The sequence below is a fragment of the Leucopleurus acutus genome (assembly GCF_964270905.1).
Source record: "Leucopleurus acutus genome assembly, chromosome: 7".
Taxonomy (NCBI): domain Eukaryota; kingdom Metazoa; phylum Chordata; class Mammalia; order Artiodactyla; family Delphinidae; genus Leucopleurus; species Leucopleurus acutus.
In genome coordinates, this window is record NC_139150.1 from 48,928,718 (window position 1) to 48,951,290 (window position 22,573).

The 22,573-nt window shown below is 41.3% G+C and overlaps 1 protein-coding gene across 3 annotated transcripts in view; it reads left to right on the top strand.

Annotated features, from left to right (window-relative positions):
- The window catches only part of KLF9 (KLF transcription factor 9), a 91,335-nt gene that overhangs the window by 9,610 nt on the left and 59,152 nt on the right, over positions 1-22,573 (top strand). The window contains exons 2-3 of one of the 3 annotated variants that reach the window (XR_014326340.1): positions 12,422-16,062; positions 16,409-16,496. Coding sequence is in view for 1 of the 3 variants with exons in the window: in XM_082843123.1 (XP_082699249.1) it covers positions 12,422-12,651 (230 nt within the window). In the remaining 2 variants the exon portion in view is untranslated. Of the gene's footprint in view, positions 1-12,421; positions 22,155-22,573 lie in introns of those variants that run through there. The other 2 variants (XR_014326339.1, XM_082843123.1) reach the window with 2 other exon arrangements.

Here is a 22,573-nt window from a genome sequence, read left to right on the forward strand (position 1 = left end):
CGACCTGTGTTTGAATCCTGCCTCTGCCACCTTCTAATTATGAGAACTCTCTGAGCCTCAGTTTTCCCATCTGTAAAATGGAGTTCAGTAATTATATATTCATAGAGTTTTTATGAAACTTAATTCAGATGAGGTATTTAATGCATTTAGCACAGTGTCTCCATATACTAAGTATTACAATTAAAAATAATCTACATGTGTTGGCCAGAAGCCCTTGAGGTGCTTAGAATTTTTGTTTACAGTTCCACATTAATCCAGCAGCAGCTCATTCATTTAAATAATACTTGGTATCGAGTAACTGTTACATGCAAAGAGGTGTGCTAGATGTTGACAGCAGGTACTGGGAATGTTGTGGATAATAATAGTGTTGATAGTAATAATAATTATAAATTATTAATACTAGTAATAATGCTATTGATAGTGACAATAATGAAGCATCCAGCATGTATTACACTCCAAGTTCCCAGCCACATGGTTTACACACATTGTTACATTTAAACTCCCAGAAGTCCTATGCAATAGGAAGGTACTCTTATTCTCATTTTATAGGAGGAATTGGAGTTAGTTAACTTAGTCCAAGGTTGCTCTGAAGTTTTCCTACTATGTTTCTAGGTGCTTGGAGTTGCACCATGAATGGTTGTTGACGAGGACTCCTTGGGTTCTTGCCAGTAGTAAGAGACCCTGTGTTTTGCATGGCTCTCTTGGATTTGGCCCCGAAGCCACCATTGTCTATACTCTTGGGTTCTAGCTCTGGCTTCTGGTTTGTTTTTATGAAGCTTGGTGAGGAATACCTTCAGAAATCATGGACCTGGCCAAACCTATCCTGTATTTTCCAGTAGCTATCCAGAACCTTCATCCTTCCAATTGAAAAAGATCCCAGTTGTGGGTCCACAGCTGTTTTAATCAAGCCTCTTGGTTGTAAGGAACAGAACCCAAACTTGGACTGGCTTAGTAAAAATGAGAACTTCATAGGTTGCCATTTCCACCGCCTTTGGGGTCACTCTAGTGTTAGGGATCTCTGGATACAGGTGGTCAGTGCCTTCCTCTCTCCCTGGCCCAGCCTTGCTCTCCTCTGCTTTGGCTTCATTCACCCGCAGGCTGTCTCTGAACGGTGGTAAGATAGCTGCCAGCAGTTCGGACTCCCATCCTGCCAATTCAGCAAGCCCTGTGGAAAGACAGTTCCCCTTTCCTAGTGATTCCAGCAAAAGCCCCAGGCTTCAGGCTTCAGAACACAGAATTTTGTGCCTGTCCCTGAACTCAGTCATTGTGGCACAGCTGGGTCACATCCAACCTCTGGGCCTGGGGTGTGGGGTCGCCCGCCTGGAATTACGTAAACTCAGAGTGAGGAAGGAATGGTTTCCAAAAGGAAATTCAAGGTGTGCTGTTTATCACCCCAAAGAGGCAATAGGTGCCAGACAGGCAAAACCAGCAGCTGTTCATTCGATCCACCCATTTAGAACTACAGACAGGATATTCCCAAAGGCAGAGTTTGACAAAATGAGAGACAGATTAGTATGACAACAATTTCTCTCATTTTTCTCCCCTTTGAAGAGAAAGAGCTCTGAACTCTCTCTGGAGTTCAACCTATAAGATAGCTGTATACTAAATAGTCTTTATAAAAGATAGATTATTTCAACACGTATTTCTTATCGTCAGGATCAGCCCCATAGGCCCTGCTCAGTGGATGTTCTAGAAGCCAGTACCCAAAACCTCACACGGAACACGTATAGCGGCAACAATGTGATCAGTGGCACCGTTCACTTGGTCTTAATTCCAGTCGTCTATTTTAATGCCCAGAGAAATGAATTGTGTTTACATGAACGTTTGTCACCCTGTGTGCTAATAGAGAGAGGCCTTGTCTTTACAAAGATGAGCTGTTTATATGGTGGTTCCCAATGGGATTCAGAAATCTATTCGGTGTACGTAATGCCCAACAAAAACACCGCAATAAATCGTAAGAGGCAAAAATTAGATCTTAAAAATAACTTAAAAAAACATATAAAAATGAGTTAAATCCCTATGCTGTCATAATTCTACAGTAGTTTTGTACCATTGCTGTTTTAATGAAAATAAGCAGAATGACAAGCAAACAGCTGCTTTCCCCCGTGGGTGTTGCAATTCATACCCATGGCCAGCCACAGGATGCTTGTCTGCTGAGCATTGCCCACCGAAGCGGGGGTTCCCAGTGTGAAAGAGACACAGTCTGCACCTCTGACCTGAGTCATGTTTTCTCAGTGCCCTGCTTGCTCCCAAACTTCAAAGCGCTGTCCAGGAACGCCTGCCCCAGGAGGGCTGAGGGAGTCAGGCAGGGGCTGTTTGGTAAGAGCTGGACAGCTCAACCCTGCCATTCTTCGTGGTCTTTGGTGACAAACACCAGACTGTATGAATTAGTGGCTCACTCCGTAAAAGCTGGAAAAATGATGTGTTGATGGCGCATGTGGCATGTGTGAGTAGGATCTGTGGTCATCGCAGCCTTACTCTCGTGCCAGCAGTGTACAGAGGTTGAGCCCGGAGAGAAACAGCTGGAAACCTGATGCTGGAGCACCGTCACTAGTCACTCTGGGTCACTGCGAGTGCCGTGACCTGGGTGGCAGGTAGAGGAGGCATCCACTAACCAGACAACAGCCTCCTGTGTCTTCCTGGTTTGCTCATTGTCTTTTCTGAGCCAAAGAGAACTGAGTTCTCTTGAGCCCCCCTGCCCTCCCCACCATTTCTGCTGTTGGTGGACAAACTTTATCTTGGCAATTTGGGGTCTCTCAGTCTCTTTTGTGTTAAGTTTTATTCTCTTTTGGGTACATAGTCACAAAATCAGAGTTCTCTCTGTCTCTCCTTTTGCCTTTCTTTCTCCTGGGAGTGATCTACTTGGTGGGCAAGAGCCTCACCTCTTCTTCCGGCATCATGGAAGGGCTGTCCGTGTTGCGTGCCATCCTTTGACCTTGCTGGTCTCCCCCAGGGTGCCCTATACCAGCTTGGGTCCTGGTCCTCAGATGAAACATTAGGAGGGGTGGAAACTTAGGCAAACACTTGAGACCCTTTTCTCAGCGTGGCTACCCAGCTCCTCAGGTGCCCTGGTGTGTGTGGCGACTTCCCTAGAGAGGCTCAGACAGGCTCCAGGCATGCCGTGGGCCAGGCAGCAGTGGTCGGCCTCTGGGACTGCCCAAGACTGTTTCTAACAGGAGAGTCCAGAACACTTGCACTTCTCAGACCTCTGTATCTGTTCCCTAAACACAGCTCCTCCAGTTTCTCTCCCTATAGCTCAGGTCTTGCTACGAAGCTCTGGCAAATTAAGAGAATTTGAGGATTTCAGGGTCTGCTTTACATTTTTAAAGCTCTATTTTGAAACCTCAAGCTTAGCAGCAACTTACTTGTTTTAAACTGTCTCTTCCCTCCCCGAGGCAATGCATCTGGAAAGGAGGGCCTGGGAGTAAGAGGATTAGAAAAACACGGAAAAAGGCTGTCTCTACATTTAGTTAAGGCCTGTGTTCTGCTTTCACCTCTAATCTTGTTCAGTGCTCAGAACTGAAGCTAGAATTTGAAAACTGGTTCTAAGGATGTCCTTGGGCGAGTCATTGGCTCTCTGAGTTGGCTTCATCTGAAACAGGATGGGTTTGAATTAAGGTGGTCATAAAAATAACCCAGAATGCAAAGATTCAAAGAATCTACGTTCTCAGCATAGCTTTGCCATCAAACTTACATATCCTGTTCAATGTTTAGTGCCTAGTAGGTTATTTATTTACTATTTCTCTTTTCCACAAAGAACTGGGCAGAGGCAGTACAGGCTGGGGTGGGAGGAAGAATGCAGTCGTGGGAACTGGCTAATCTGGGCCTGGACCTAGCTGTGTGGACGTGGGTAGGTCACCTTACGTCTCTGCCATTCCAGAGTTGCTGAGCTGGGGGCCAGGTATTGGAGACATCAAGGCATAATGATATATCTCTTGCTGGGTTGAGAACCTAAAGAGTCAAGACTCTATTGTCTGTTGTCTTCCTTTCTGAGGTCCTGGTACATGTGCCATCTCACAGATCAGTTGAGGTTGGGAATGTGCAAGCAATATTCGGACAGGCTTGCTTCCAAATAGCTAGGCAAATAGCTTCCGGTGAGGAAGTACTGCATGGCAGACGTTACGGACACCCACTTCCCAGTTCAGAACCTCAAGTATGGAGACAGGCTGCTTTCCACAGATAATCACAGGGACCAGGAAGTAAAATCTCACATCCAGACTCTATAGTGAGTCCATTGTATCAACAAATGAAATGTAAAAGGAAACCAAACCACAAGAGGGATTCAGAGAGAGAGGCCAGGAGCAAACCATAATGTGATGGGATGGCATTCAGGCAGGATTCTTCTGAAGCTATCAAGAATTTTTATCTTTTTAGGACATCTACCTGTGTAGGTAGTAGCAACATTTCTGGCGAACAGGAGGCTTTTAACTTCTTGATTTTTGAGTTTGATATTAATTGGAATGATTTATGCAGGGAAATGTAGAATTGGCTGTACCCAGACGATGCAAGTGTATGGGTGCTTCTGCACTTGGGTGTGGAAATGAAAAACAGTAAAGCAAAGCTCACATTTTTGTACCTGCAGGTTAGCATTGCTTTCCCATGGGGAAGGAGGACCGATCATAATGGACAGTGGGGTGTCAATGGCTTCGGGTTGCGGCAACTGTGTGGGCTGGTGCTCCACCAGGAACACTGCGCTGGGCTCTGGGCTTTGTGTATCTGCGCCTCTTTCTCCCCCTGCTTCCTAAGGGGCCTGCTCCTTGGTGGGGCAGCCCTGCCATCGCTGCCTGTGTCACTTGGTATCTGAAGGGAGATTCCTGTCTCTTCTCGAAGGAGAGGAGGAGGTGGGGGAGGAGTGAGAAAACACATGTAGCTTACTCTGAAAGTTTCTCACTTTATAACAATTTGAGAAGGAAGCAGAAGGATTCTTTGCCTTTCTTTGGTCTTGGACACTGGAGTCTATTTCTCAATAGAGTGTAAACCACCCACCCCTTGAATGGAATCGAATCTTGATCAACCCATTGGTGGAAAAATTTGAACTCATATGCATCAAAACAGTTGTTACCTTTGTTTTGTGTAAGACTTTTCTGACTTCTCATTATAAAAGAAATTTGTACTTGCTTAAAAAAATCAGAAAACATAGGGGAAAATTACAAAAAGAAGTAGAGGTTATCCCCTCACCTGTAGATAACTATTGTTCATATTTTGCATATATTCTTCCAGGATTTTTCCTCTCCTTAGAAGTTCACACACATACACAGCAGATCATGCACTGCTCTTTTCACTTAGCCGTGTATTGCTAACATCTTCTGTATAGAATAATCTAGTACCTTTTTAACAGGCACATATTATTCCACTGTATGGAACACTAAAGTATTAAACCAGTTCTTTATTGTTAGACATTTAGGTTGTCACCAAGCTTTACCTTTTATAAACAATGTTGGTATCCTTGTATATTTTTGTGTTCCTCCCTAATTGTTACCACAGATAATTCCTGGACAAATGTATTGCCAGGTGGTCCTGGAACAATTCTGATTTCCACCCATGCCTATTTGCTCATGCCACCATCAATGAGAGGTATATGAACATACTTTTTAACACTTTTACCAGCCTCATGTGTATTTCATTGGTGTCTTGATTGGCATGTTTTGATTACTTATGAGATTGACTATATTTTCATATATTTATTAATTGGATGTTAGTATTTCTTATTTTATAGATTACTTGTTTGCATCCTTGCCCAATTTTATTAAGTTGGGCTATTCATTTTGATTTGCTAGTGTCCTTTCTGTACCACAGATTTTAACCTTTTGTCATAGGCTGCAATTTCCTTTATTCGTTCACTGTTTTGGTTCTTAATTTTTTTTACTTATGTGTGTGTGTGTGTGTGTGTGTATATGTATCTTACCATGCAGAAGTTTAACATTTTTAAGTATTTTAAAACTATCCTTCAAATAGGGTACTGCCTTTGATTTCATGTTTAGGAAGTCTCTCCCTATTCCAGGATTCTAAAAATATTCACCTATATTTTCTTTTACCTTTATGGTTTTATTTTTCACATTTACGTGTACAGTAAATGTAAATAATTCCATTTGGAATTTAAGTGTAAGGTATAAGGGTAGGGATCCAGATTTAATTTTTTTTTTTTTACCAGATATCTATGCCATTTATTGAATTAAACATTCTTTTCTTCACTGATTTGAAATGCCCATCCCTGTAGTCTTGGGTTTATCTTCAGACTTGACTCTGCTCCACTGATTTGTCTTTTCCTATGCTGGTATCGCACTCTCTTAATTTTTGCAGCTTTAATCATACATTTTAATAACTGGTATTGCAAGTGCTCGTTTATTATTGTTCTATTCCAAAATTGTCTTGGCAAGTGGAGGGTATTTATTCTTCCCAGTGAACTTTAAAATAATTTTGTCAAGTTCAAGAAAAAAGAATTTCTATGGTGTGTGTTAATTTCATAGATGAATTTGTACAGAATTGCCATATTCAGAACATTGGGTCTTGCCATCAATGGGACATGGGAAATGTCCCATTTATTCATTTCCTTTCATATCGTAGTTTTATGATTTTCTTCATGCAGGTCCTGAACTTTATTGGTGGGCTTATCCTGACTGACTATGCTTAGCATATAAGAAAACCATTGCTCTTTTGTATATTTACACCTATGAATGCATTTTTTTCTTCAATTATTTTATTGAAGTATAGGTGATTTACAGTGCTGTGCCAGTCTCTGCTCTGCACTTTTAACTTTTGTTATCTTAGACTTTCCAAATAGGAAGTTGTATCAGTTGCAAGTAATTCTTATTTTGCCTCCTCCTTCCCACAAGTTACTTCTTAATTTGTTATCTAATTGCACTCACTAGCATTTCCTGAACAACGTTAAATAGCTACAGTGATTGGGGCAGGAGTCCATTCCTGCCTTGCCTGACTTCCGTGGGAATGCGGCCTTCATTTTACTGTTGACCCTGCTGGGGAAAGGTCTGAATCTATATTTTCTATCCTGTTAAGGAACTATTTTGTTTTCCTAAAAGCTTTTATTAGGGATGGATGTTTAATTTTATCAGATATTGTTCTGCATTTATGAAGGCAAGATATGAGTGTGGGTGGGGGTGAATTTAACCTATTAAATGACATGTAATATCATTATGATTTTCCAATATCAAATTATCCTTTTATCTCTGGAATCCTAGTTGCTTTTTTGTAATTAAGAAAAACACTATTTTTCCTCAAGAAACAGCCTTGATTTTGTACATCTGTGCGAAGCTATATTATTAATTGACATTTTTAGAGTTCTATTTTGAAAAGGAGGCCCAATTCCCTTAGATTTGTTTTACTAGATTGGGTTACTTTTCCTCAAAGCAGTGGAAGCTTCAGAGTTGGTATTTTTAACCCTCTTAAACCCAATTAAGTTTAGCCCATTTTGGGCTCTTCTGTGGAGTTGTGGGAGGGGAAGAGAGAGGATGGGGGGGGCGGGGGAGGGTCGAGACCCTAGGCCAGGACTGCAATGGCTGTCCATCTGAGCTCTGGGGAGCTTGGACAGGGCTGGATATATCCAGTTAGCAATCCCTGTACTTGTCCTCATTCTCCCTCTATATGGAAAGCTCACCACTGTTCACTTCACGACTTTACCGAAAAGAATAAGCTTCACTTGACATCATCAACTAATCACCGGGTAGGGTGGAGGCTCCTTAAAAGCAATGAGCCATCAAGTTAGCGAGTGCATAGCCAGAAGGCCCCCCCTCCGCTTCTCTTGAACCCACTGGAGACCCAGGAGAGTTCTGGAGGCCTGACCTGTCTCTGCAAAGAAAGCCTTTTACACGTTTGATGCAGTGTTCAGTAGCCGTTTTGATCCAGTATGTTTTATACTCAGAGCTGAGTCTGTCAGTGAGAGGCGCTGAGCTTGTTGCTGAAGGGGAAGGGAAGTGGTATATAAATAATGAGAATGCACAGAAACTTGTGCTGTTACCAGCTCTGCTCCAGTAAAGCAGACTTTATTGTGTCACTGCCTCTGGGTGTGTTTTCCTGTGAAGGCCAGAAATAAAGCACGAGTACATGTCTGTTCTTTTTTATTTTTTTCCCCCAGGAGGATGGTAACTCTCATTAATATGAAAGACAAGTTTAAATATTCTTTAACTGATAGTTGCTTTACCATATGATTTGTTCTGTATAAAGAAGGTTAACCATTCTTTTGGGGGCCTTAGCCTTGAGCTGAAAGGAAGGGCCTGGGGCTTCCCTGGTGGCGCAGTGGTTGGGAGTCCGCCTGCCGATGCAGGGGACACGGGTTCATGCCCCGGTCTGGGAAGATCCCACATGCCGCGGGGCGGCTGGACCCGTGAGCCATGGCCGCTGAGCCTGCGCGTCCGGAGCCTGTGCTCCGCAACGGGAGAGGCCACAGTGGTGAGAGGCCCGCGTACCGCAAAAAACAAAAAAAAAAAACACGTAATCTTTTTCTAGATACCTTAATATGTGTCTATCATTAACTAACATGTGGAAATGCATCCTATAGTATAGGTTGTATGCAAGCTCTCCACTGGGTTAAAGAGGTGGATGATTTCAAAGGGCTGCAAATTGCAAATCCCCAAGAAGAATCCAGGTCCCCTGAACACACACTGCTTGGCTGGCACAGTGTTTCATCAAGTGTCGAATTTGAATGCCTTTATGTGTGGAAAGCACTCCCCAGTTGGCCCCAGATTCCTCTACAATCCATGGTCTAATATACTTGGCATTTCACCCACTTTTCTTATGTGTCTGGCTCCTGAAGACATTTGGAATTACAGATTCTGGTGTACACTAGATAGAAATTCAGGCCTGCAGGTTGAGATCAGGGGTCAGCCAACTTTCTATAAAGGACCAGATAGTAAATATTCTAGGTTTTGTGGTCCGTACGATCTCTTATCACTACTCAACACTGCTGTCGTAGTGAAAAAGCAGCCATAGGTAATACATAAACAATGAGTATGATTGTGTTCCAGTGCAACTCTGTATGCGGACATGAAAACCTGAATTTCATATAACTTTCCCCTGCCACAAAATGTTACTGTTCGGTTTTTCTCAACCATTTGGTAAAAACTAAGTATAGGAATGGTGTTTATTCCAGCAGGTCAGATTTGACCTATGGTCCATAGTTTGCTAACCCCTGATTTAGATCATTGACCAAAAGGCCCTAATGCTTTTCCAAAGGATCTGAGAAAAATCAAAATGATTCTAGAGCTTTTAGACCAGCAACTCACTTCCAAGTAGATCTATTTTTAAACGCTTGGAAACTGTAAGCTTGAATTATACACGTTATATGAATCTGACAAAGGCTACTGTTGGCTCTTATTTGCTCTGGGCTCTGTGGGTGACCCTGTGTCTCTGAAGCACTCAGGGAAAAGGATGCTAGGTCAATGACAGCACCTGGATTAGAAGCAATGAGAACAATCACATGCCAACTGTGAGGGGCAGTGAAGAGTGTGTAGCCATAAGCTAGACCGAAAGGGAATCCGATGGGAATGGACCCTGATTACACTTGAAATCTTTGTAAATCATAAGCATATAAATGCTTAATAGATCTCCAGTACATGCAGCTGATTCAGGCTTCATGACGATTTCCCACTGACTATCACTTCCATCTTGTTAAAACAAGGGGTGCCTTATTTCTTTTCCAGTCTTAGCACACAGTAGAGTGGTCTTCTGACCCATTTTTCCCACAATGGACACAGATCCGTTCAAATAAATTAATCTCCCCTCATGACTCGCTTGAAAGAAACATGTGCCGGTGAATAACTAAACCACATTACCACTCCTTCAAGGAAACAACCTCTGATGGGTGTCTGTCCTAACAAGTGTTGAGAAAACACAGAACTTTTCCTTGTCATTGTTTTCCTCCCCACCAAATCATCAAGCAGTGGAGAGAGGGCTTCAGGAAAGGGACAACAGACAAGGGTTTTTGGTCTGTTGTTGTTTTTTTTTACAACTTATCACGCTATGAATTCTAACTATTCATTGTATTTTTTAACATAACATGTTTAAAGAACACTTCTCCCATAGATTCTTCATTTGGGTTAGTGAGGACTTGGCTGCAGTCTGATTCAGAAATAGCCCGGAAATATTCCTGTGGTCTGGGAACTTCTGAGCAGGATTTGATCACCTGCGCGACCTGGAGTTTGAGCAGACTCAGCGCGCACACACGCACAGAGCTGAGGCCTTTACTAAATGCTTGACAGCACAAGTAGACGGAGGTCAGACGGGATGTTGTCCTTGCCCAGCGAAGCTTAACCTTGTTGGGTTATGATAACCTGCATTTTGCCTTTTGCTCAAAAGTTCTGCTGAACTGGGTAAAAATGCTTTTTAATCCAACAGAAGTTGCAAAAGTGTAGTTTTCAACTCCATGTCATTGGATTTTTCAGAGGGTTCAGTCTGAAGCTCTTTTTTCCTCTCCCTCTCTTTTTGGCCCTCTGAGTATCCTCGTACAGCATCCACCTTGGGTAGGGCTCAGGGTTCACTGGCTTGCTATTGCCTTTTGCTGCTGTGGCTTTGCAGCTTAGAGCTCAGTGAGGAAATATTTATACTTAGACCTGTGTATAGTGAATCTGTTTATACAAATTTGTTTTGCCCGCATCAGGTTTCCCATAAGAGCAGGTAGGTTGTACATGGCGTGATGGCTATATCTCTGCTTAGAGAACAGCAAGTAAAACCTTAGTCATGAAGGTGATAGAGGTATTTTGTTGTTATTATCTTTATTTTCACATCTCTGGCACAGGTTAGGAGAAGCTGGGGGAAAAGAATCATTTTTGGATGACTCAGATGCACCACGCTGGGCAGCTCCAGGCCCTTTGAGCCTCTCTCTGGGTCCCAGGAAGGTGAGAACAGGAGTGAGAAAAGATTCACTCCTCACACCTACCTAAGGAGTGTCTGGAGAGTTCTGTGGAAACCAGAGTCTGTGTCCTGAGTCTGTGAAGCAGCTGCTTTGGGCTGTGCTTGGAAAGGTGTGAGGAGTAGGTAGGCAGGTGCTCAGAGCTGGGGGGTGGTGACAGTCACTCACAAGAAGAGCAAGCAAGGCTCTGATCTTAAGCAGCTCTTTCTGCCTTTCTGCTTGTGTGTGTCCTGCCCAACAAACATGGACACAGACTCTCCCCTGCCAATGCAGGGGTCAGGAGGCCCCCAGTGCTGGCCTGATCATGTCTGGAGGGCGGGCTTAGCTGCGTTTTAAGTGGGACGGGGAGACAATAGCGTGAATCTGAGGAGAGCAACCGTAATGGGAGGGATGTGGAAACTCTGACAAGTGTTAAGCCTCATCTGTAAAATGGGCCACCTCCGTGGGGTGTCCTGTAAGAAGTCAGTGAGATAATGTGTGTGAAACCCTTAGTGCTGTGCCTGCGCTTATGTTATTATTTCAGAATTATGTGAGTTCTTCTTTTATGAGAAATATGGAAGAAACTGGGATTGTTTCAACTAGACCAGAAGAGATTAGAGAATGGCGTGATAGCAGTCTTCAGATAGTTAAGGGATTATTATGTGGCAGAGGGAAAAAACTAATTTTTAGTGTTAAGACAATATAACTTAAGATATGGCCTTCGCAGGAAGGCAGGTTTCACATCAATAAGAGTGTTTATTACAGGGATGCTCAGAAACAAGCAGGCTTCCTTGGCAGGTCAGGGGCTCCGCCACCGGAATTGCTCAGGCAGAGGTTGGGTGGCCAAACATTCAGGAGCTTAAGGGGAGATGCCTGCCTCTGGTGGGAGGTTGGTTGGATTAGATGCCCCAGTTCTCTTCCATCTGTACAATGCCAGGAAGTTTAGCAAAGGGCTAAGGTTTTTGACTCCTCGGAGAGAACTCGTGAAACCAGCAACCGTGTAGACAAAAGCTGGAAAATATCGTTTCCAAGGCTCTTGGGGATCCATTGGGTACAAATAGCAAGCTCATTTACCTGGAGAAGATGACTCTCAGCAATTTCTTCATGGTATTACTTTGTTAGGGCTGCCATGACAAACTACCACAGACTGGGTGGCTTAAACAATAGAAATTTATTTCTCACCGTTTTGGAGGCCGGGAGTCCAAGATTAAGATGTTGGCAGAGTCAATTTCTTCTGAGGCCCGTCTCCCTGGCTTGTAGCTGGCCTTCTTCTCCCAGCATCTTCACACAGCCTTTCCTCTGCGAGTCTGTGACCTAATCTCCTCTTCTTATAAAGACACCAGTCATTAGATTACATGATCTCATGTAACCTTAATCACCTCTTTAAAGACCCTATCTCCAAATACAGCCACATTCTGAGGTACTGGGGGTTAGGACTTCAGCCTATGAATGGGGGGCACACAGTTCAGCCCAGAACACAAAGGAGTTATTTTCTGAGTCATGGGGATGGTTGACCAGGACCAGCCTGGAGAATTTCGGTTACACGTTCTTTAACCTGTATCCCTGATTCTCTTCTTTTAGGTGAACGGCCCTTTCCCTGCACGTGGCCAGACTGCCTTAAAAAGTTCTCTCGCTCCGACGAGCTGACCCGCCACTACCGGACCCACACGGGGGAGAAGCAGTTCCGCTGTCCGCTGTGTGAGAAGCGCTTCATGAGGAGCGACCACCTGACCAAGCACGCCCGGCGGCACACGGAGTTCCACCCCAGCATGATCAAGCGATCCAAAAAGGCGCTGGCCAACCCTTTGTGAGGTGCTGCCCACCCGAGCCAGGGAGGGACGGACCCGGAAGGACGAACTACTCCCAGCGAACAGACAGACAGGTGGGAACCACGGCCCAGAAGAGGCGCGCTGCCAGCACAGGAAGTCGCTGTTCTTTGGTCACTAGTCTAATTTTCCTCTCCCTGCGTTGTTTTTAAAAAGCACATTGTAGCCTAAGATCAAAGTCAACACTTGGTCCCCCTTGCAGAGGCAACTCTGAACCGTCTCTGACTGTTGGAGGGAAGATAAATGCTTTTTTTTTTTTTTCCTCTCCTTAATTTTCTTTCGGGGGTGGGTGGAGGGGTGGCAGGTGTGGGGAGGGGGTTAAAGCCAAGACTGGGGTAGAATTTTAAAGATTCAACACTGGTGTACATATGTCTGACTGGGTGAGTTGACTTGTAGCATCACGCAGTGATTCTGGGCCCTTTCTGCTTGCTGTCTCTCAGAATTGTTTTCTTACCTTTTAATGTAATGACGAGTGTGCTTCAGTTTCTTTAGCAAAACCACTCTCTTGAATCACGTTACCTTTTGAGATACGAAACGCCATAGCACAGCTGTCTTTATGCAAGCAAGAGCACATCTACTCCAGCATGATCTGTCATCTAAAGACTTGAAAACAAAAAAGTTACTTATAGCCAATGGGTAAGCAGTATGAATTTATACTAATCAAGACACACCTTTGAAAGGTTACTGTAAGTACAGAACTTTCAAACCTTGCTTTGTATGAATTGTACTTTTTGAACATAAGCTGCACTTTTATTTTCTAATGCAGAGGATGAATAAGTTAAATACATGCTTTAAGGATAGAAGCAGACATTCTGTTTGGAACCACGTTATAATCTGCTTATTTTACAGTATACACGTTTCCCTATGAAATCATGGCAGAGATGTGAGGGCAGAATATATACAACAGATGCTGAAGGAGAAGGAGGGTAGTATATATATTTTTTAATTTAAAAAAGAACAAACAATTTTAACTCTATTAACTTTTCCAAAATTTCCGGTCCTTTTAATTAACCTCTTCTTATTGTACCATAATGCCACGAAGGGCGAGGGCTTTGACTCTGTTGGGTTTTATTTGAATGGGTGCGTAACAGTAACTAGCTCTGGAAACATTTATTCTTTGGGGAAGAGGTTTGTCGGTTACCGTCCCATGTTCCTACAGAACCGCCACTAACAGGTGCAAGAGTTACATAAAAGGAAAAGGGAGCTGAAATGTGAAAAGAAAAATAACATACCCCTATCAGTAGTGAGCGCTAAGGGAAGATACCACGATGATTTCAGAGGAGACTGCGCAAAATCGTCCCTTTGGAGAAGGAAGGCACATGGAACATATAGGAATGAAAACACAACACTGTATCTTTTACATCAGTAGCCTCACCACTAGAAGATCTCGTATCCAGGGGTCTAAAATGGCCTCAACCACTATATGCGTAATATGCCATTTACCTGAAAACTTAATTTTGGCCTTTACGTGGTCAGAAAAATGAACCGAGTTTTCATCGTTGAGAAGAAACCTCAAATAGGGGAGTCAGCAGTGATCGTGGGGGAAATGTTTACATATTCTTCTTTTTCATCAGAAACAACGTTTTCTGACAATTTTATCTGATATTTAAAACAGGGAGTTATGGTGCACTCTAGTTTATACGTGTGCTATGAGATGTGTTGTGTAAACCTGGGGTGAATTCATCATTTTCACCTGACACATGCTTGTTTCCAGTTCAGAACCAGTGTGGGCTCCTGCAGCCGGCATGGGTCACAGCTGACTCCAACTTCCAATACAGTAGCCATCACTAGCACGGTGTTTTTCTTTTGTTTGTTTAACCAGCGTAGTTGTATTAGTAGTTCTGTAAAGAGAACTGCTTTTAACATTAGGGACTGGGAGCAGTCCATGGGATAAAAAGGAAAGTGTTTTCTCACGGGAAAACATGTCAGGAAAAATAAAGAACACTTTCTACCTCTGTTTCAGATTTTTGAAACGCTTATTTTAAACCAAATTTTAATTTCTGTGTCCAAAATAAGTTTTAAGGACATCTGTTCTTCCATATGAAATAGGTTAGGCTGCCTATTTCTTACTGAACTCATGGAATGGTTCTGCTTGTGACCCTCTGCATGCTGCCTTTTAGTGAGTGAGGAGTTTGGCATTGCCTAGCAACCCACTAACTTGTACAAACTCATCTTTCCCTCACAGAACGAAATGAAGGAAAACCAAGCAAAGTCAGTGAAAGACAATCTTTGTAGTTTCAGGAGTAAATCTACATGTGGCTTTTGTCCAGCACTTAGATGGTTGTAAATGCAGCAACTTGTTTTAAAAAAAAAATGCACAATTTACTTCCCCCAAAAAGTTGCTACTTGCCTTTTCAAGTCGTTGAAGAACACACATTTGATATTCTCTTATATGTTATAGTAACATAACGTATAAACTCAAGGCTTTTTATTCCTTGTGATAAATCCTGTTTTAAAATGTCACAAAACAGGAACCAGCATTCTAATTAGATTTACTCTATCAAGATATGGTTCAAATAGGACTACTAGAGTTCGTTGAACACTAAAACTATGAAACAATTACTTTTTATATTAAAAAGACCATGGATTTAACTTAAAAAAATCCAAATGGAGGATAGTAATTTTTGTTTACTTTTTTAACCAAACTGAATTTTTTGAAAGACTGTTGCAGGTGTTTCAAAAGAAAGAAAAATTGTTTTATCTAATACTGTAAGTAGCTGTCATATTCTGGAAAATTTAATAGTTTTAGAGTTAAGATAACTCCTCTCCTTGGTTAGGGAAGAAGAAAGCACTTCACCACTGTGGAACGATGCCGTGGCTTTAAGGTGTAGCCCTACATCATGCTTCTTTTGAGAATTATATTTGGTATAGTTATAATTACAGAAACTGACTCGTTGTCAGTTTGCAGGTAGATTAAGCACAGTACTCATCACTCTGGATAGATTGAGATGTTCTTTCACAACAGATGAATGATCTGTAACACTGTAAGATACTGATCTTTACAACTGTTTAATCAGTTTTATTTTTGTACAGTATTAGTGACCTAAGTTATTTTGCTGTCCCGTTTTTGTAAATCAAATGAAATTATAAAAGAGGATTCTGACAGTAGGTATTTTGTACATATGTATATATGTTGTCCAAATAAAAATAATAAATGATAAAGATTGAATTGTTCCAGCCATTATGTGTTGTAAAAGGGGCATGTTCTTGTCATACTGGGGGTTACTTCTTTAACTTGTGATGAGTGCAAAGATGATTTACCCTAGGCCTTTCAACACGTGAGATATTTGTGTAGACCTGTGTGTATTTACTATTCACAGACCTCTGAGGAAGTAGATGGAACGGAGGCCATGTGAAATCACTGTATTATACTGGAGGGGAATATTTATGTTTCAGGTAAATCACTTAAAGAGGTTTATAAAGCTCATAACTGTTCTGGTGTGTGCCAGGAACTAGTCAGAGGATATTACTCAGATTGTTCTCTTGAGATATGATATTGATAAGAACACACAAGTTGAAGTCTCAAAGGCAAAACAATAGACCCATTAAACCAAGTGAAGATGAACACCAAAGTGTGTGTGTGTGTGTGTGTGTGTAATTTAGTCTAGAGAATCTAAAACCTGTCATTGTAGTATAATCTAGTATAGATATATACTAGCTAGCTAGTGTTTGTTAAGGTTTTATTGTATGCTAGTCACAGTGCCGAGTGTTTAGGAACTTTTTTCTCATTTTATCTTTTCAGCAGCTCTGTACAGCTCCTTACAGAAGATACCATTGTTATCCACATATTTCAGATGAGGAAATTACTAACTTGCTAAAAGATACATCTAGTAAGTGGTATACACCATATTTAAATCTGGATCTGCTGAATCCAACCCTCCATCTGTCTATGCCTGCAGCAGGTTATTTGCATTTGACTCATTTTATTGAGCAACTGTTAGTGCCACACATTGTTGTCACTGAGGACAGGAAGGTGACAAAAACGTACCAGCTCTCTGCATTCAAGGAGTTTATGTGTTAGTGGAGGGAAACACATAAGCAAGTAAACAAATTATCCATGTGATTTTGGATGGTGATAAGAATTATGATGGAAATAGAGTTGGGTGACTTGAGTGTTGGGGAAAGGCTACTTTAGAATGAGTCTCCCTGAGGGGACTTAAACATTTGAGCTGGGATCTGGGTGACACGGAGGAGCCAGGCCTACAGATGTAGAGGGAGTGAGGAGAGCCAGTACGAGGAGTTCGGCAGGACGGTGATCAGGATTTTGGAGGAACTCAAGGAAGGTGGGGTGGCTGGAGTATAAACAAGGAAGATGAGAGGGGATGGGAAGTAGGGGTGGTTGGCACGGGCCATATCACGGGGCCTGGTATTGCAGGTTACAATGTGATGTTTGATTTTGATTCTAAGGGCAGGGCCGCGCAGTGTCATGGAAGTTTGCAAGCAGAAGAAGGTTATGATCAGATATATATTTCAAGAAGCTCTTTCTGAGTGCTGGGTGGAAAATGGATTTTAGAGGGGCAAGAGTGGAAGCAGGGAGACTAGCATTTGTCCGGGCAAGAAATGATGGTTATTTGGACCAGTGGAAGTAGGAAGAAGTGAATAGTTCCAAAAACACCTCTGAGGCAGAATCATTGGACTTGAAGATGTTAGGATGTCAGGGGTGAATGATGAAAAGGTCCCATCATGACCCTCAGGTTATTATGGCCTGAGCAACAGGTTAGTGAAGTTTGATAAGGTGGAGGAAAGGAGAAAGCTGGTGTGAAGGAAAGTCATGGACTCGTCCGGGGACACGTTGAGGTTGATGTGCCCGTCAGACATCACGTGGACATGTTGAGAGAACAACGATTGTGTATACTAGTTTAGAGCTCAGAAAAGTGGTGTGGACTGGAAATTTGGAAGTCACAATCATGTCTGATGGTAACTGAAGCCACAGAAATGGGATCACCTGTGGTAGAATAGAGAGAGAGGGTCAGAGTCTAGAACAGAGGGGAGGGGAGATAGAAAGTTAGCTCAAGAAGTAACAAAACTTAGAAAACTGCAGGGTCCTAGGATAAGGGGCAGTTGGGGAGGCAGAGTAATCAATTATGTTGAATGTCACTGGGGTCTGGAGTAAGACTAGTACTGAAATGTGTCCACAGTATTTAGGTATTTGAGGTTATTGGTGACTTATTAGAATAGTGGAATAGTACATTAGAATAGTGGAAATAGACCTCTGGTTGGGTAGGGGGAAGAGTAATCAGGAGGTGGAAAATCATAAATAGAAAGTATAGTCATTTCTTGCACAATTTGTAGAAAATGAAAACAAAACAAAAACAGCCTTGATCAATACACAGCACAAGATAGGAAAAAGAAAGGAGACACAAGAAAACCAAACAAAATAAGGAAATTAGAATCCACGTGTCACCTAAATCTCCTTATTTAAAGTTAGATTTTTCAATTTGGATCAAAATATGAAAGTGTGCGTGTGTGCGCATGTGCGCGTGTGCATATTTCACTAGAGCCTCACCTAAAATGAAATGACAAGGATTAAGGCAGAGGCCAACAAAAAATAATTCAGCAGTAGTCATACTGAAAACAAAAAAGAATAGAATTTAATGTAAAAAAAACTGGATGAAAGAAGGGATTACTTTATACGGGCACATTCTATGTTGAAGATGTAACAGTGGCTAGTAACATTCCATCAAAATACATAAAAAGAAAACTAAAAAACAAACAAAAAACAGCAGGAGAATTTCATGAAAACTACAGTCTTATCCAAAAAAGAGAGGATTTTGGTAATATGCATATTCTTTTCAAATATTCGTGGAATGTGTACAAAAATATGATATAATAAGACTGTAAGTAACATATTAGAGACTACATTTTCTGACCACCAGGCAATAAAGTGAACAATTCACAATAAAAGGATAATTTTTAAAATACCAGAAGTTAAAATATTGTTCTAATTCTTAGATCAAAGAGAAAATACAAATTATAATCAGCATTTAAGTCAATATAAATAGTGAAAACTGTATATCCAAGATACACCCAAAAGCTTTACTTAGAAGAAAAATTCAGAGCCTGATATGTTTTTATTATTATCCATGAACAAATAAAACAATCAATTCAAGAAGCCAGAAATTGAGCAAAATCTGAGAAAAGCATGAGGAGAGAATAAAATTAAAGTGAGATTGACATATAAACCCAAGAGGTGGATCTTTGAAAAGACCAGTAAAAGTTAATTTTGAAAAGCAAAACAAGAAAAATAGAAAATCTAAATAATGCATGATATTACGAATGAAAAGAGAGATTATAGATATAATGATCTAATAATTTTGGACATTTTGATTAAATGGCTTTCCTAGGAGAAGAACAATTTTGATGAATAGCACAGTATAGACCAAAAACTGTAAAAGAAGTTGACAAATGTCAGAGAATTTCAGCACCCAGATAATTTTATAGGCAAAATCTTTCAAATCTTTAGGGAACCAATATTTTCTTTAGAATTTAAACTGTTAAAACATAAAACATAGAAAACATAGAAAATGATGGGAAACGACTCAATTCACTGTAGGAAGCTAGTTTAACCCTGACTTACAAGAATAGTCAAGAATATTTTGTAAAAGAAAAGTGGGAGAATTTGCCCTACCAGGAATTACAGCCTGTTTTAAAGACATAATACTTTAATATATTTTGTAAGAGTGACAGTCCAGGTCAATGGGGATAACAGGAAGTAGCCATTGTGTATAGCCAGTTGATTATCTGAAAAAAATCAAGGTACATCATACTATATACCCAATTAACTCCTATATTGATTAAAGCTTTAAATAAAATGATTAAAGCACTTGAAGAAAATATGATGAAGATTCATAAATCATGATTTGGGGGAGAACTCAAATATACAAATCTAAAGGTAGAAACCAATAACAGGAAGATTAATAGATTTAACTATTTAATAATGTGAAACTATTATAAATGAAAAATTAGCCTAAACAAAATTAAAAGGTACAGATATGGAAAAATGCACTTCAAAAGGGTTAGTATTGGGATTTCCCTGGTGGCACAGTGGTTAAGAATCTGCCTGCCAATTCAGGGCACATGGGTTTGAGCCCTGGTCCGGGAAGATCCCACATGCCAAGGAGCAACTAAGTCCATTTGCCACAACTACTGAGGCTGCACTCTAGAGTCCACAAACCACAACTACTGAGCCCACATGCCATAACTACTGAGCCCACATGCCACAACTACTGAAGCCCGCGCGCTTAGAGCCCATGCTCCGCAACAAGAGAGTCCACTGCAATGAGAAGCCCACATACTGCATCGAAGAGTAGCCCCCACTCGCTGCAACTAGAGAAAGCCTATGCACAGCAACAAAGACCCAACGCAGCCAAAAATAAATAAATAAATATTTTTAAAAAAGGGTTAGTACTTTAATATATATAACTTCTTACAGGTCAATATGAAAAAACATATTTAGAAAAATCCAGCAAATGGTATGAATTGACACTTTATTTATTGACAAAAAGTCAATAAATATTTTAAAATGTTCACCATGCTTTCAATGAAAAACACAATATAAAAAAAATGAGGTACAGTTATATTTGCCTATGCATTTAGTGAAGATTTAAAAAATAAAGTACCCATTTTGTCAAGAACTGGGGGAGATGGGCATATTGTTAGTGGGAATCCAGATTGGTACATGTTTTCTAGGAAACAGTTGGGCCATAAGAATTTAAAAACTATAAAAATGTTCTTAAGACTTTAAGAAGAGATGTCTGGAAGGGAGGTGGGTATGAGGCATCCATGCTTCTTATATTGTCCCTCTTCCTCTTCCCTCCAGCTAACTCAGGCTCCCATCATCTCTCACCTGTATTCCTTGAATAGCCTCCTAACTAGTCTAGGTTCCTCCATGTTTTCCTCTTTTAACATCATCTTCCACTTTGCAGTGTCAGTGTCCCAAATATAAACTGTCCATGTCCTTCCTTTCACAAGGACCGCCCATATCCCCATCACTTACAGGATTAAGGTCAATCTTCTTAATATGGCTTTCAAGGTTCTCTATGTTCTGATCCCTGCCAAATTTGCTAGGCACACTTTTCCCCACTATTTTGCCGTCCATTCGTAATACCCATCTGCTTATAATTTTTACAGATGTGTTACTTCTGTTCATATTATTCTTTAAATTTAAAATTCAGTGCTGTCCTCCCCTTCCTCCATCACTCCCCCAATACTTTGCAGTGAAAGCTGTACCTTCCCCCAGGAAGCTTTCTATGACTTTCTGGGCTGGGTTAGGTACCCCTCCATTTGCTCCCACAAAACACATTTATCTACTTACTCTACATTATGTTTATGAAATTCATTCATGTCATTGTAAGTAGGTGTAGTTTGTTCACTTTCATTTCTGTATTCAATTATAAGAATATTCCACAACTGTTGTTGAATAATTTCTCCAGGTTTTGCTTAATATGAATAGTGCTTCTATTAGCAACCTTGTGCATGTGTTTTGGTGAACATATGTACTCACTTCTGTTGGGTATATATCTAGGACTGGAACTGCTGAAGTCATAGGAGGCTGTCAGCAGAATACTAAAAATAGCCCCCAAGAATCCATGCCCTAATGATAGATTTTCCAGGTGGGCTTTATTGGGAGATATCCAGGTGGGCCTAATATAATCACACCAACTGCTTTAAAAGCAAGAGTTTTCTCCAGTCGGGAGTAGAACAGCACGTCAGATTTGAAGTGCAAGGGATCCTTGCTGCATCCTTGGGGGCTTGACGATACAGGGGTCCACATGTAAGGACTGAAAAGTGGTCTCTAGGAGCTGCGGGTGGCCCTCCGCTGATAGCCAGCAAGGAAACAGGACCTCAGTCCTACAAACTCAAGGACCTGGATTTTGCCAACAAATAGGATATGGCTTTCTCCCCAAAGCCTCTAGATGAGGATGCAATCCTCCCAACGCTTTGATTTCAGCCTTATGATACCCTGAGCAGATAACCCAGCCACACTGGGTCGGACTTTGGATCTACAGAACTGTGAGCTAATAATGATTTTGCTTTTAAGTTTGTGGTAATTTGTTATATAGCGGTAGAATACTAATACATAGAGTTCGCATGTATTCATTTTAGTAGATGCTGCCATCAGCCGTGTATGAGTTTCAGTTGCTCTGTAAAATCAATACATGTTGCTTTTAGCATAGCCACAATATAAAGCACCTAGTAAAAATTTGCCTGATTAAATGTCTAAGTATTAATCATTAGTGAAATAAAAGTGAAATGTAGCATTCACTTTCTCATGTGAAACAAAATTCTATAAATGATAACATCCATTTCTTAAAAACGATAAGAATGTTCATATCCTTGACCAAGCAATTGCATGTCCAAGGAATTATCATGAAAGTCTGCAAAGATTAAGTTGCAAAAATGTAAATGGTGGTATTGTGTATAATAGTGAAAATTAGAAAACAATCTCAATATTTAGTTCTAATGAATTTTTTTTTTAGAAATTTATTTATTTTTGGCTGCATTGGGTCTTCATTGCTGCGCTCCGGCTTTCTCTGGTTGCAGCGAGCGGGGGCTACTCTTGATTGCGGTGCGCAGGCTTCTCATTGCGGTGGCTTCTCTTGTTGAGCACGGGCTCTAGGTGTGTGGGCTCAGTAGTTGTGACTCTCGGGCTCTAGAGTGCCGGCTCAGTAGTTGTGGTGTACGGGCTTAGTTGCTCCGCAGCATGTGGGATCTCTCCGGACCAGGGTTTGAACCCGTCTCCCCTGCATTGGTGGGCGGATTCTTAACCACTGCGCCACTAGGGAAGCCCTCAAATGAACTCTTTAAATAACAATGGAATATGGTGCATCCATTACAAATGATATAGAACAGCTTTTCACCAAAGGATATTCTGTAGAACATTAATTTTCCAAATGTTACATTATAG